We start from the raw sequence: 14,551 nt of genomic DNA on the forward strand, positions 1-14,551 counted from the left end.
GCAGCAGATGTTATCACCAACCTGCACAGATTGTGGTCTTCCAGTTAGCAAGTCAAGGATCCAATTGCAGATGTTGGTACAGAGGTCCAGGTTCTGCAACTTCTCAATCAGGATTGTGGGAATGATAGTATTAAATGCTGAGCTATAGTCAATGAACAGCATACTGACATAGGTGTTTGTGTTGTCCAGGTGGTCTAAAGCAGTTTGAAGAGCCATTGAGATTGCATCTGCCATTGATCTATTATGGTGATAGACAAATTGCAATGGGTCCAGGTCCTTGCTAAGGCAGGAGCTCAGTCTAGTCATGACCAGCCTCTCAAAGCATTTCATCATTGTAGATGTGTGTGCTACTGGGTGATAGTCATTAAGGCAGCTCACATTATTCTTCTTAGGCACTGGTATAATTGTTGCCTTCTTGAAGCAAGTAGGAACTTCCGCTCATGGCAGTGAGAGGTTGAAAATGTCCTTGAATACTCCCACCAGTTGGTTGGCACAGGTTTTCAGAGCCTTACCAGGTACTCTATTTATAAAACAGATGTCAGCTACTGATGGCAATCCCAGTTTCCCAATAAATCCAGGCACTACTGGTGACATCCAGACATCAAAATGAGATTCTAGAACAGTACAGAAATGGAACAGGCCCTTAATTAAGTTTGTGACATCTGGTTACACTTATTCTTTCCACCTCCCTGTCTCACCATATTCATATGCCCATATGGAAGTCTCCTAAATGTACCTATATTACTCATCTTCACCACCACCCTGACAGAGAACCCTAGACATCCACCACTCTCCTTAAAACATTCCTCCTCTCATTTCAAATGCTTGCACTCACAGACATTTCAACCCTGATAAAACGTCACCAGCTGTCCTTTCAACATATGTGCTCGTAATTTCATAAACAAACTTCTGTCAGGTCTTCCCTCAGCCTCTCCTACTCCAGAGAAAAAAATTCCAGTTTGTCCAAACTGTCCTTGTAGCACCTGCCCTCTAATCCAGCCGGTATCCTGGTAAACCACTTCTGCATTCTCTCTGATGCCTCCATGTCTTCCCCATAATGGTGCGACCAGAATCGAATGCATTATTCCACACGCAGCCCAAGGCTGCAACATAACTTCCTGAGTTTGAACTCAATGCCTCAACAAATAAAGGTAAACATTCCATACACCTTCTTCACCTCCCCTTTCCCTCTTTTTCCATTCCCTATTCTGGCTCCTCTTCCCTCCTCCTTCCCTTTCTCTCATGGGCCACTGTTCTCTCCAATCAGTTTCTTTCTCCTTCAGCCCCCTACCTCTTCCACCTCCCAGCTTCTCACTTCATCCCACCTCAATCACCCACCTACCGTCCCCCACAGCTGTTCACTTAACACCTACCAGCCTGTAGTCTCTCCCTTCCTTATTTTCCCTTCTTCCCTCTTCCTCTCTAGCCCTGATGAAGGATTTCAGCCTGAAACTTTGACAGTTTATTCCTCTCCAGAGATGCTGTCTGACCTACCAAGTTCCTCTACACTTTGGGTGTATTCTATCAACTTCTGTGGCCACTTTCAGGGAGCGATGATCTGGTTCCACTCGATCCCTCTGTGTATCAATGCTGTTAAAAGGTCCGGCCATTAATCGTGTACTTCCCCATTACATTTGATCTCCCAGTGTGCATCACCTCACGCACTTCCAGATTAAATGTCATCAACTATATCCTTCACATACATGGAGAGTAAAAATCTTTGTTACATCTCCATCTAAATGTGCAATGTGCAATCATAGTAATTTATAATAAATAGTATGTACAACATAACAGTCAATGTATCACAGAAATACAATCGTATCAGCATGAATTAATCAGTCAGATGACCTGGTGGAAGAAGCTGTCCCAGAACCTGTTGGTCCTGGCTTTAATGCTGCAGTACCATTTCCCAGGTGGTAGCAGCTGGAATAGATTGTGGTTGGGGTGACTCGGGCCCCCAATGATCCTTCAGGCCCTTTTTTCACACCTGTCTTTGTAATGTCCTGAATCATGGGAAGTTCACAACTACAGATGAACCGGGCTGTCCGCACCGCTCTCTGAAGAATCCCGCGATTGAGGGAAGTACAGTTCCCATACCAGGCAGGTGCAGCAAGTCAGGATGCTCTTAATTGTGCCCCTGTAGAAAGTTCTTAGACTTGGGGGCCCATACTAAACTTCTTCAACCGTCTGACGTGAAAGGCGCTGTTGTGCCTTTTTCAACACACAACTGGTGTGTACAGGCCACGTGAGATCCTTGGTGATGTGAATGCTGAGGAACTTAAAGCTGTTCATCCTCTCAACCCCAGATCCATTGATGTCTCCATTCCTCCTGTAGTCCACAACCAGCTCCTTTGTTTTTGCGACATTGAGGGAGAGGTTGTTTTCTTAACACCACTGTGTAGAGAGATGTCCCCTTCCCTGTAGACTACCTTGTTATTGTTTGAGATTAGGCCGATCATTGTACTGTCGTCAGCAAATTTATTTAGCAGATTAGAGCTGTGGGTGGTGACACAGTCATGGGTGTATAGGGAGTAAAGGAGGGGACAGGACACAGCCCTGAGGGGCTCCTGTTTTGTGGGTCAAAAAGGCAGTGGTGAGGGAGCCCACTCTTACCACCTGCCAGCGATCTGACAGGAAGTCATATACATTAATGATTTAGATGAACAAATTAAAAGTAACATTAGCAAATTTGCTGATGACACAAAGCTGCGTGGCAGTGTGAAATGTCAGGAGGATGTTATGAGAATGCAGGGTGACTTGGACAGGCTAGGTGAGTGGGCAAATGTATGGCAGATGCAGTTTAATGTGGATAAATGTGAGGTTATCCACTTTGGTGGCAAGAACAGGAAGACAGATTACTATCTAAATGGAGTCAAGTTAGGAAAAGGGGAAGTACAACGAGATCTAGGTGTTCTTGTACATCAGTCAATGAAAGCAAGCATGCAGGTACAGCAGGCAGTGAAGAAAGCTAATGGCATGCTGGCCTTTATAACAAGAGGAATTGAGTATAGGAGTAAAGAGGTCCTTTTGCAGCTGTACAGGGCCCTGCTGAGACCCCACCTGGAGTACTGTGTGCAGTTTTGGTCTCCAAATTTGAGGAAGGACATTTTTGCTATTGAGAGAGTGCAGCGAAGGTTCACAAGGTTAATTCCCAGAATGGCGGGACTGTCATATGTTGAAAGATTGGAGTGACTGGGCTTGTATACACTGGAATTTAGAAGAATGAAAGGGGACCTGATTGAAACATATAAGATTATTAAGGGATTGGACACGCTGGAGGCAGGAAGCACGTTCCCGCTGATGGGTGAGTCCAGAACCAGAAGCCACAGTTTAAGAATAAGGGGTAGGCCATTTAGATCAGAGATGCGGAAAATCTTTTTAAAGCAGAGAGTGGTGGATATGTGGAATGCTCTACCCCAGAAGGCAGTGGAGGCCAAGTCGCTGGAGGCATTCAAGAGAGAGGTAGATAGAGCTCTTATAGATAGTGGGGTCAAGGGATATGGGGAGAGGGCAGGAACGGGGTACTGATTGTGTATGATCAGCCATGATCACAGTGAATGGTGGTGCTGGCTAGAAGGGCTGAATGGCCTACTCCTGCACCTACTGTCTATATTGAAGTCCAGGATCCAGCTGCACAAGGCAGGTCGAGGCCAAGGTCTCTGAGGTTCCTGTCCAGCCTGGAGGATATTATGGTGCTGAATGCTGAACTGTAGTCCAAGAATAGCATTCTCACTTAGGCATCTTTCTTCTCCAGATGTGCAAGGATGGTGTGTGGAGCAGTGGCTATTGAGTTATCTGTCGATTGGTTGTGTCTGTAGGCGAATTGAAAGGAGTCCAGTTTGGGTGGTAGCATGGTGCAAATGCAGTTGCTTACCAGCCTCTCTTATTATTGAGGTGAGTGCGACAGGACGCCAGTCGTTCAGACGTGTTACTTGGTCTTTTTGGTACAGGGATGATATTGGAAGTTTTGAAGCAGGCAGGTACTCTACATAGGGAGAGGAAAAGATTAAAAATATCTGTAACATACCTACCAGTTGTGCCATGCACGACCAGAGTATTCGTCCTGGAATGACTTGTGACTGTCCACTCATTGGAAACATCTGCGTACTTCAGCCTCAGAGATGACCGAGTTGCAGGTTGCATTGGCGGCTTTCCTCAGAGGCTCAGAGTTAGCAACATGAACTGAGCGTAAAAAAGATCGAGCTCATCTGGGAGAGAGGCTGAAATGTTGGTCACACCACTGCTTTTGGCTTTGAAGTCTGTGATGATATACAGTCCTTGCCACAAGCCACGTGTGTTGTTCACCGAGAATTTTGACTCAATCTTGTCCCTGTATTGCCGTTTTGCTGCCTTGATAACTTTGCCCAGATCGTAGCTGCTTTTCTTGAGCTCCAGCTGATTACTGGCAACATAAACTCTTTAAGTGCTGCTCGCATGGAATTATTGACCCAGGGTTTCTGATTTGGGAAGACCCTGACTGATTTCTGGAGGACAACATCGTCAGTGCACTCCTGGATGAAGCACTTGACTCCATCCATGAACTCGAAGACATCATCATGATGGAAGACATTCCAGCTGACGTCATCAAAGCAGTCCTGTAGCATGGGGACCGATTGGTCAGACTAACGGTGGATGGTTTTAACAATGACTGGCCCTTGTTTCAGCTTCTGCCTGTATGTCAGCAATATCAGGATCGAGGAGTGATCTGATTTTCCAAATACTGGATGAAGAAGCGCCTTGTAAGCGTTGCGGAAGGAAGTGTAGCAGTGGTTGAGTGTGTTATCTCCCCGAGTGCTCACCTGGATGTGCTGACAAAACTTTGGAGAAATTTTAATCAGCGACGTTCTATTAAAGTCACTGGCTACGATAAAGGCAGCCTCTGGGTGTGCAGTCTCCAGCGTGCTGACGGTCTCGTACAGTTCCTTCAGAGCCAGTTCAGTATCAGCCTGTGGTGAATAGCAATGTACACCGCTGTGACGGTAACAGCTGTGAACTCCCTAAGTAGCCGGTAGAGTCTGCACAGCAGCACAACAGCAGATCTGCAGTATCTCGTAGCAATCTTTTCACTGTCCACAACACCACAAACCTGTGTCATCTGCAGACCTACTAATCCACCCATCCATGATATTTATATATATCAGAGGTCCCTGTACCAATGCCCCCAGAACACCAACAACCACTGCCATCTGTCTCCTATAGGCAAGCCAATTCTGAATCCGAGTGACTGTCACCACGTAATGCATCCTTCTTCAAGAGCAGAGCGATCCCACCAGAGAATAAAAGGCAAGTGGTCTGGGAGGGGGAATCTTCCGGATCAGCCACCATGAGGGGCATCGTGAAATGCCTTCATAAATGCCATGTAGACAACATTTACAGCGGGCGGAGCTTAGGACAATGGTGCCTAATGGCGACTCCTTTGCTGGCATCTTCAGCTCTATTTCTATCTTTAATATCTCCATTTTTCCCTTTCAGGGTTCTTTTGAAGACCCTAACCTGGAGGAGAATAAACAGAGAACATTCATCAGGACTGGAAAAGGAAGGGGGCAGTAGCCAGAATGAGGGGGTGAAGGGAGGGGGAGGAGTAAGAGCTGGCAGGCGGTAGTAGGTAAGGGGTTCAAAGGTTACTTTATTATGAAAGTATGTGTGCAGTGTACAACTCTGAGATTCTTCTTCAGATCACCACCAAACAAAGAAAAACCCTGGAAGTCACTTCAAAGAGAAATAGCAACTCCGCCAATAAAAAACGAAAGGCAACATGATCATCAACCACCCAAACTCCCCCCCCACACAGAATGCAAAAAAGGACATTGGCTCCCAAATGCCCCCACCTTACAGTGATAGGCCACAGGCTCCTTCTTCAGGAGCAGAGCGATCCCACCGGAGAATAAAAGGCAAGTGGTCTGGGAGGGGGAATTAAAGTGAGAAGTTGTGAGGTGATAGATGAAAGACCCAAAGGATTTAGTGAGGGTGGAGGGTGACTTGGAAACCCTGTGCTGGTTTATTATGTTAGCCACTACCCGTTTACACGTTTGTAATTTCAGCTGGATTTTCCCTCTGTCTCACTATGGAATGAAATATTGCCAAAGGCAACATACTGTGCAAATACAAAAAAGAAAAAAAAATGTGCGTGGGTGTTGAATGTCAGAATAGCAAACGTAAAATAGCCCGATTCCGCAATGAAACCTCAAACGACTGGTCTAAAATGAGAGCAGACACTCCGACAGCCCCGGCTCTCTGTGAGCTGAGCTGAACTCAAGGGAGCGCTGGCTGATACAAGCCGGTGCCTCCCAGCCTCGGGGCTGCGGAATGGTTTCGGCCTGAAACGTTGACTGTACTCTTTTCCATAGATGCTGCGGAGTTCCTCCAGCATTTTGTGTGTGTTGCTCGCATTTCCAGCATTTCCTCCTGTTTGGGAACGGGAGACTGGACCCCGCACAAGCGCATGCCTCCTGTGAACGGAACCCAGGCGTGGTCCGACACGCAGCAGGCAGCTTCGGAACCGCACGTCGGGGGCTGCTTCCATTTAAGGAAGATATACACATAGCCAAGGCGAAAAGAAGGCGTGAAACCTTAAAAAGTAACGCTAGGTTAGAACGAGAATAAAAACAACAGATGTAGTTGCTCCTTCTTTGTAGTCTATATGTGGGTACACAGTAGCAAAGTAACTGAGCTCGTGTTGATATTAAGGAGTTGTGCCTCTCGTTGGCTCTCTGTGTGGGAGACTGGTCAAACATACTTACCTGGCAGGGAACCGTCGGTGATCAGGAGGGCCGAGGTTCCGGGACGAGCTATCCCATTGCACTCCGGGTGTGCTGACGCCTGCGATATCCCCAAATGCGGGATACTCGACTGCACAATTTGTGGTAGTGGGGACTGCGTTCGCGCTCTCCCCTGATCATCGAAATTAAAGATAGATGAAATATTACAGACGTTTCCCGCTATCTGATGGTAATCGGGAATGGGTGTCCTCAGGCTAACGGGAGGAGTACGTTACGCCTTCTTTATCCCCACTCCCACCCCTGGATATCACAACCTTAGGAACCATCGATAGACAGATGAATACTGAGAACATGAGTTGCTGAGTGCTGGAAAGTGAATTCTGACTGAAGCAAATCATGTTAGCTCCATCATGGACGCTCAAAATGCGGTGCCCTGGGTACGCCCTCTTCTCAATACTACCATCCCTCCATTCCAATCACGAAGCCTCCACTTGCCTGTTTACTCTCCATCATAACCCCCCCCCCCCCACCCTGAACTTGATTTCACCACTTCCCACCGCTGTGCGGTCCGGCAAACTTACCTCCTCGTCCTGTCCAGCTCAGTAATCCCGAATGTATGTTTGTGATTCATTACAATTCAAGCATTCCCTTTGGGAATTCATTCTGAACCAGAACCTGGTTTAATATCATGCGAATCTCGTGGCATTTGCTAACTCTACAGCAGCAGCATGATGAAATGCCTGATACATAGAGAAAAAAACTGATTTACAGTAAGCATGTCTATTTAATAGTTCTGTTAAAATAAGTAGTGTAGACAAAACGTACTGAGATAGTGTTCATCAGGTCAATGTCCATTTAGAAATCTTTGAGGGATTTGTTGGGGAAATAACAAACACCATGGACAAAGGAGAGTCAGTGGATGTTGTTTACTTGGATTTTCAGAAGGCCTTTGACAAAGTGCTGCACGTGAGGCTGTTTAACAAGGTAAGGGCCATTGGTATTATAGGAAACATACTGGCATGAGATGGCTGATTGGCAACAGGCAGCGAGTGGGTATGAAGGGAGCTGGTTGCCAGTGGCTAGTAAATGCAATGTGAGCATTCATTCAACAGCAAGGGTGTAATGCTGAGGCACTGGTCAGACCACGCTTGCAGCACTGGGGGCAGTTTTGTGCCCCTTATCTGAGCTGCCTTGGAGAGGCTCTGGAGGAGGTTCATGAGAATGATCCCGGGAATGGAAGTGTTAACACATGAGGAGCGTTTGGTGGCTCTGGGCCTGTACTCACTGGAATTCAAATGAATGAGGGTGATCACATTGAAACTTATTGAATATTGAAAGGCCTAGCTGGACTGTATGTGGCAAAGATGTTTCCAATAGTGGAACAATCTGAGGATTGAGACTCAGAATTGAGGAACGCCCATTTAGAAGAGAGATGAGGGAACATTTATTTAGCCAGAGGTTGGTGAATCTGTGGAATTCTTTGCCACTGGAGGCTGTGCAGGCCATGTCACTGGGTATGTTTAAGGTGGAGGTTGAGAGGTTCCTGATTAATCAAGGCATCAAAGGTTATGGTGAGAAGGCAGGAGAATGGGGTTGGGAGGAATAATAAATCAGCCATGATGGAATTGTGGAGCAGACTCAATGGGCTGAATGGCCTAATCTGCTCCTGTATCTTATGATCTTTTTGGTGTTTTCCTGAAAAACATTTGAGCCTCTCGCTATAACCGGTTTATTTCTCTTATATTTTACTCAACCACCCTCTGCATCTCTCCTTCCTTTAGTTATTTACTGGACCCTGATTTTCCCTGAAGCTTGCTTCCCCAATCCATCACTTCTACCGGCCCACTCTCTTCTCAGCAAGCTGCTCGAGTTCTCCCTTCTCCCCTGCGTCCTTGTGGCAACACTGCTGCCCGATGGGATGGGTGTCCATGTGGAATCCACCCCCTTGCCTGGTCCCACCCGAGGTGCCCCGTGAAATGGAACCTTGCTTTCTAAAACCAATCCCTCTGTCACGAGCCCCCTTCCCTTTCCGCTGATCCCCTCTGTCACGTGCCCCCTTCCCTTTCCGCTGATCCCCTCTGTCACGTGCCCCCTTCCCTTTCCGCTGATCCCCTCTGTCACGTACCCCCTTCCCTTTCCGCTGATCCCCTCTGTCACGTGCCCCCTTCCCTTTCCGCTGATCCCCTCTGTCACGTGCCCCCTTCCCTTTCCGCTGATCCCCTCTGTCACGTACCCCCTTCCCTTTCCGCTGATCCCCTCTGTCACGTGCCCCCTTCCCTTTCCGCTGATCCCCTCTGTCACGTGCCCCCTTCCCTTTCCGCTGATCCCCTCTGTCACGTACCCCCTTCCCTTTCCACTGATCCCCTCTGTCACGTACCCCCTTCCCTTTCCACTGATCCCCTCTGTCACGTACCCCCTTCCCTTTCCGCTGATCCCCTCTGTCACATGCCCCCTTCCCTTTCCGCTGATCCCCTCTGTCACGTGCCCCCTTCCCTTTCCACTGATCCCAGTGCCGGCAGGAAACAACTCTACAGGCCTTGATCATTTCTATTAATTAAGTTAATCAACTAAATTAATAAAAGTAAATCTGAGTGACACACACAAAATGCTGGAGGAATGCAGCAGGCCAGTCAGCATCTAGGAAAAGAGTAGAGTGGACCTTTTGGGGATGCCTACCCTGAGGAAGTTTAAATCCTCCAGTCCTGCCGAAGGGTTTCAGCCCGAAACGTCGACTGTTCGGATTTCCAGCATCTGCAGAGTTTCTCTTGTTTGTCAACGTATATCAGAAGCAGATTGAAACTAACAAGGCAGACAAAAGAATCGAGGGGCAGTACTGCATATCACATGCTAACAATCTTTCCTTGTGCCACATTGGACACATGCACACCATCTGTCCATCATCCCTGCTCTAGACGTGCGTTACCTTTCACCCATGGAAAACCCTTTGCTTACTCCAATCCCTATTGAAAGCTACCATGCCAACGCAGCTCTCCCACCCCCTCCGCTTCTGGTTGGGAAGTAGGCCGAAGGCCCTCAGTCACCGGGCCCAGGCTCTCCACCACCCCCTTCAAATACAGCACCACTTCTTCTTCCATAGTTCCATCACGTGATTTCTACCTTTTCAGTGGCATGCAACTCCTGTTTGCTGCAGTCAGTTCACTTGTCTTACACTGAACACTGTTTTAGATGGCAGACATCCCACCATGCAAAAACTCATTTCAGGGAGGTAGCACCGCCCCCCCCCCCCCCGCCCACCCCCGGTCGACCTCCAAGGGTGTATGTAATACTTCCTTTAGTGATTTTGTCTAATCTGTAAACCAAGTTGGGTATATGCAGAAAATGTGACATTACAATATGTACTTATTTTATCATAGAGTCATTTTTTAAAATTCCATTACAACTTTAAGCAAGTCTACAGGGAGTTTGGCCTCATCACGTAGGACATCAATAAAGTCGCTCCTTAGCAGCCCAGCCAGTGAGTTTCAATAACGTTAGCTATGCTAACGAACAAATGACACCTGTTAAACTCACCTCAACATGTCTTTTACAATCACTTAACCCACCATGGGCAATGGAAAAGTCACTGTTTAAAACAGTGCAGCGAGCAACACTGTCATTATTTTTGACCCTTATTAGGCAGGAGTTCACTTTAGTGTAGTCTGGGGTGAAGTACGTTTAATATTTTCTTTTTTTGAACACTCTGCCAGGACGCAGCAGGACACTAAACTGAACTGATGGACAATGAAAGAGAGAGAGAGGTCGACTGTGAAGCCCCCCCACAGAGAAAACTGATAGGTCTACTTAGCATGAAGAGGGACCAATCAGGATACTCCCGTCGCTCTCCCTTTTCCTCTTCCTTTCCCTCCCCCTCTCAAAAAAATCGATTTCCAGGATATGGTATTTAATTTGCGGGCATCAGGGAGCCGCTATCAACACACGGGAGACTCCCAGAACTTCCGGGAGAGGCGGGATATCTGAAATGGTTCCTGAGGCCTACTTGAACCACACAAAGCCCAGGAGAACATTGACTACACTCCCCCCCTGCACTAATTCCCCCTTGCCCCTCCTCAATGCGACCCTGTGCACACCCAATTTCACAGGGGCTCCGTTACTAACCCAGGAGGCCGACCCTCAGGCCTAAGCTCCCCCCCCCCCCCCCCACCACCACTGTTCCAAGAAAATCCAGATCTAGGGATTTATTCAATTTCCTGGGCCCTCAAAAGGCGTATTGCTAACCATATCACTGTGTTATTGTGTGTGCTGAGGTTTGCACTGGAGATTGGCTTAAGCAATGCAAAGGTATTGTGGGGACTTTGTGGTGCTGAGTTTTGTGTAAAAGCCTCCCAGATTCCTGAGAGTATCTACATCTGCGGCATTAGTACCCCATTCAGAGTGTACTAACACTTGCAAATGTATGGAAAGCTTCTTTTATTGGATGGTGTTATGAATGTAGCATCTTCCATAGGCAGCACCCGAGAGTAGCAGTTAGCCTAACGCTTTACAACGCTAGCAAACATGATTGGGGTTCAATTCCTGCCACTGTAAGGAGTCTGTTTTCCCTTTGGCCACACAGATTTCCTCCAGGTGCTCCAGTTTCCTCCCACAAACCGAAGCCGTATAGGTTAGGGTTAGTGAGTTGTGGGTAAGCGATTTTGGTGCCGGACACTTGCAGACTGCCCCCCAGCACAACCTCAGACTGCGTTGGTCATTGAAGCGAGCGACACTTTCCTGTTGCTTCAATATCGATGTGACAAATAAAGCTAGTCTTTTAATTACCAAGACAAACCAGTTGGTGCCGTACTTCAGGAAGGTGAAAACACCCTGTATTGCCATCTCCATCAAGGGAACAGATGTGGAATTCATCCGGGACTACAGAGACCTGGGAACTCACCTGGACAATAAACTGTACTGGACTAAAAATACAGAGGGTCTGTACAAGAAGGGAGAGCCAACTGTCGTTCCTGAGGAGGCTCCGGTCATTCAACGTCAGCAGTGCTGTGCTGCAGATGATCTACGGCTCAGTGGTGGGCAGCGGGGTGAGAGCAGCTGAGGCCAAGAAGATCAGTCAGCTCACCAGGAAGGCTGGTTCCATTCTGGGGGTGGAACTGGATCCCTCAGTGGTTGTGTCTGAGAGGAGGATGCTGTCGATGCTACGGAGCATTTTGGACACCCCTGCCACGCCACACTGGACAAGGAGAGGAGCACCTTTAGCAACAGACTGATTCCATCATGGAGCACTGAACGCCACAGGAGATCCTTTCTCCCTGTGACTCTGAGACTCTACAACTCCTCAAGTATACGGTTTCGTTGCACATCTGTATTTTACACTGTTACTTTTTAATGCACATTTTGTATTTTTTGTACCTCAGTGCTTACATTTTGTGTTTTAAAGAATAACTGTTTGACTGAGTAACCTTGCAACAATAATTTTTTTCAGGGTAAATAAAGTTATAGCTTATCTTATTTAATTCTAATTTAATCATCTAATTATTTAATTTAATTTATTTATTTATCTTATTTACGTTTTTGATTTGAATATACTGTATTTTTTATGAACAAAGTTTACTTTTTTGAAATAAAAAAATTGCAGGAAAACTCAGATCAGCTATTAAAAGGCCGGTATGGAAAGAGCCTGTTCAAGGCCCTGGTACCACTGAACACGGAGGCACTGTGGAACTGCTTGCCAAACACTTCACAGCTGGATTCTTTGAGGAGGGAACATAAGTGATGTTGATGCTTTGTGAGAAAAAGCTTTCTCTATTTAAACTGATGGTGAAAAATGTCTCAATTCTTTTGACAGTATAATGTGTATAAAGTATATTTTTTGAAAAAGAAGCACGTTCAAGAGATAACAAAAAAAGGAGAGAAAAGAACTGTGCTTGTAATGAAAATATTTTAAAATTTGCTTTGTGTACTTTCCTGCATTTTCCAGCAAGGGCATTCGAAAATATATTTGCAAACAAAGCAAGCAGCGTACACACGTTAAAGGGATAGATAAATAGATTTATTTGTCATATAAAACATACAATACAAAAGGAAGTCAATCAATTAATAATGTAGTGGTACAAAGAAAAGCAGAATACTCATCAACAACTTAACACTCTGATTTGTACAATGGCAGTGGCAACTACAGATCCAACAGCCTCTCGTGCAAAACACACACGCGCACGCACATGCACACACTAAACACTCTTCACCAGCTTATAATCTCAAAGTTAAATATGGGAAATTCTGGAAATGCTGGAAATCCAAATCAATACACCCAAAATGCTGGAGGAACTCAGCAGGCCAGGCAGCAGCACCTATGAAAATGAATGAACAACTGACGTTTTGTGCCGAGACCCTTCATCAAGACTGGAAGGGAAGGAGGAAGGTGCCAGAATTGCATTGGAAGCACTGGACACAATAGGTAAACCCCAGCAGATTTGTAGGTGAAGTGTTGCCTCACCTGGGAGGGCTGTTTGGGACCCTGAATGGAGGTGAGGGAAGAGGTGAATGGGCAGGTGTAGCATTTTGGGGAGGGCAGGAACAAACACATGTGTGTTCATGGCACATCTGTATATTATCTCCACATTCCAAGCTGCCACCATTTTGTCTTTTGGTCCCTGATTGTATTTTAATAACAAGTTTGACTCTCTCCTTACAGGGCTGACTGCTGGGGGAGTCTACACTTCTGTGCCTCTTCCCACACAGAACCTGGAATAAAGTTTCTGCTGCTCGTAAAAACTCTGTCAGATTGTCAGAGATGGACATTCCCAGTCAGAAGCCAACAGATCAAAATCAGTCGGTACTGTGTGGCTTCTTTGGATTGAGTCAGAGTCCTGAGTTGGGAGCTCGAGGATTGGACTGATTGGTACGTCTCTTCTCTGGCTTAAGCCCGAGTCCTGAGTTGAGACTAATCAAATTCATCCCCATTTTCACTTTCTCAACCAGCATGGAGAAACATCTTCACCGGATTGTCAGAGATGGACACTCCCAGCCAACGGACTGAAATTATGCCGTGACCTGAGTTGGGAACCATAGGATCGAAATGTTCAGTCATACCAGATAGTGTTTTTCCAAGGCAGTGGCATCCAAAAGCAGACCGTTCAGCCCATTCTAATCAGGATGTAGAGATCCAGCAGCTTCTGTGTGACAGGTTCTGAAAACCTGCAGTTCTTCAGCATTCTGAACACAGAGAAAGTGAAATTGTAAAATGGCATGACAAATGCAGACAGACCAGACACTGATCAGAAACTGATTGGGTTCCAGTTCTGAGGATCTATCCTTGACCTAACACATTGGTGCAATCACAGAGAAGGGATGTCAGCGGCTATACTTCATTAGGAGTCTGTGGAGATTTGGTACGCCAGCAAAGACTCTAGCAAGTTTCTACAGGTGTACCGCGGAGAATATTCTGCCTGGTTGCATTGCCGTCTGGAGTGTGGGCGCCAATGGACGTGATCAGAAAAGCCTGTAGTACCCGGTAAACAAAACCAGCTCCATCATGGGCACTGGCTACCCCACCAGAGGACATCTTCAATAAGCGATGCTTCAAGGTGGCTGAGGGGCCACCAACACCCAGGACATGCCCTCTCCTCATTGGGACCATCAGAGAGGAGATACAGGAACACAAAGACACACGCTCACATCTTAGGAGCGACTCCTTTCCCTCTGCCCCCAGATTTCTGAACAGGCCACAAACCTGTGACCTCACTTTTTACATTACTTAATTATTTTTAGTATTTCTTATTGTTACATTCATAATTTTTTTTTAATGTGCCTGTCGTGTCTGTCCACAACAGACACTTAGAGGCCTCCTTATAGGGTACCTCCTGTACCTAATAAAATGG

General features: G+C 46.6%; 1 protein-coding gene and 1 non-coding gene across 4 annotated transcripts in view; one reads left to right on the top strand and one right to left on the bottom strand.

Moving 5' to 3' along the window:
* Window positions 1–6,732: 6,732 nt before the first annotated feature.
* LOC132394893 (U1 spliceosomal RNA) lies at window positions 6,733–6,893 on the top strand. Its single transcript, XR_009512439.1, has one exon. It is a non-coding gene; the product is annotated as a U1 spliceosomal RNA (small nuclear RNA).
* Window positions 6,894–12,701: 5,808 nt separating this feature from the next.
* Window positions 12,702–14,551, bottom strand: part of LOC132394532 (uncharacterized) — a 32,077-nt gene continuing 30,227 nt past the window's right edge. For all 3 annotated transcript variants that reach the window (XM_059970814.1, XM_059970813.1, XM_059970815.1), the window contains one exon: window positions 12,702–13,886. In XM_059970814.1, coding sequence (XP_059826797.1) covers window positions 13,818–13,886 — 69 coding nt within the window. In that variant the 3' untranslated portion in view covers window positions 12,702–13,817. The remainder of the gene's footprint in view (window positions 13,887–14,551) is intronic.

This window comes from Hypanus sabinus, chromosome 5, assembly GCF_030144855.1.
Source record: "Hypanus sabinus isolate sHypSab1 chromosome 5, sHypSab1.hap1, whole genome shotgun sequence".
NCBI classification, from domain to species: domain Eukaryota; kingdom Metazoa; phylum Chordata; class Chondrichthyes; order Myliobatiformes; family Dasyatidae; genus Hypanus; species Hypanus sabinus.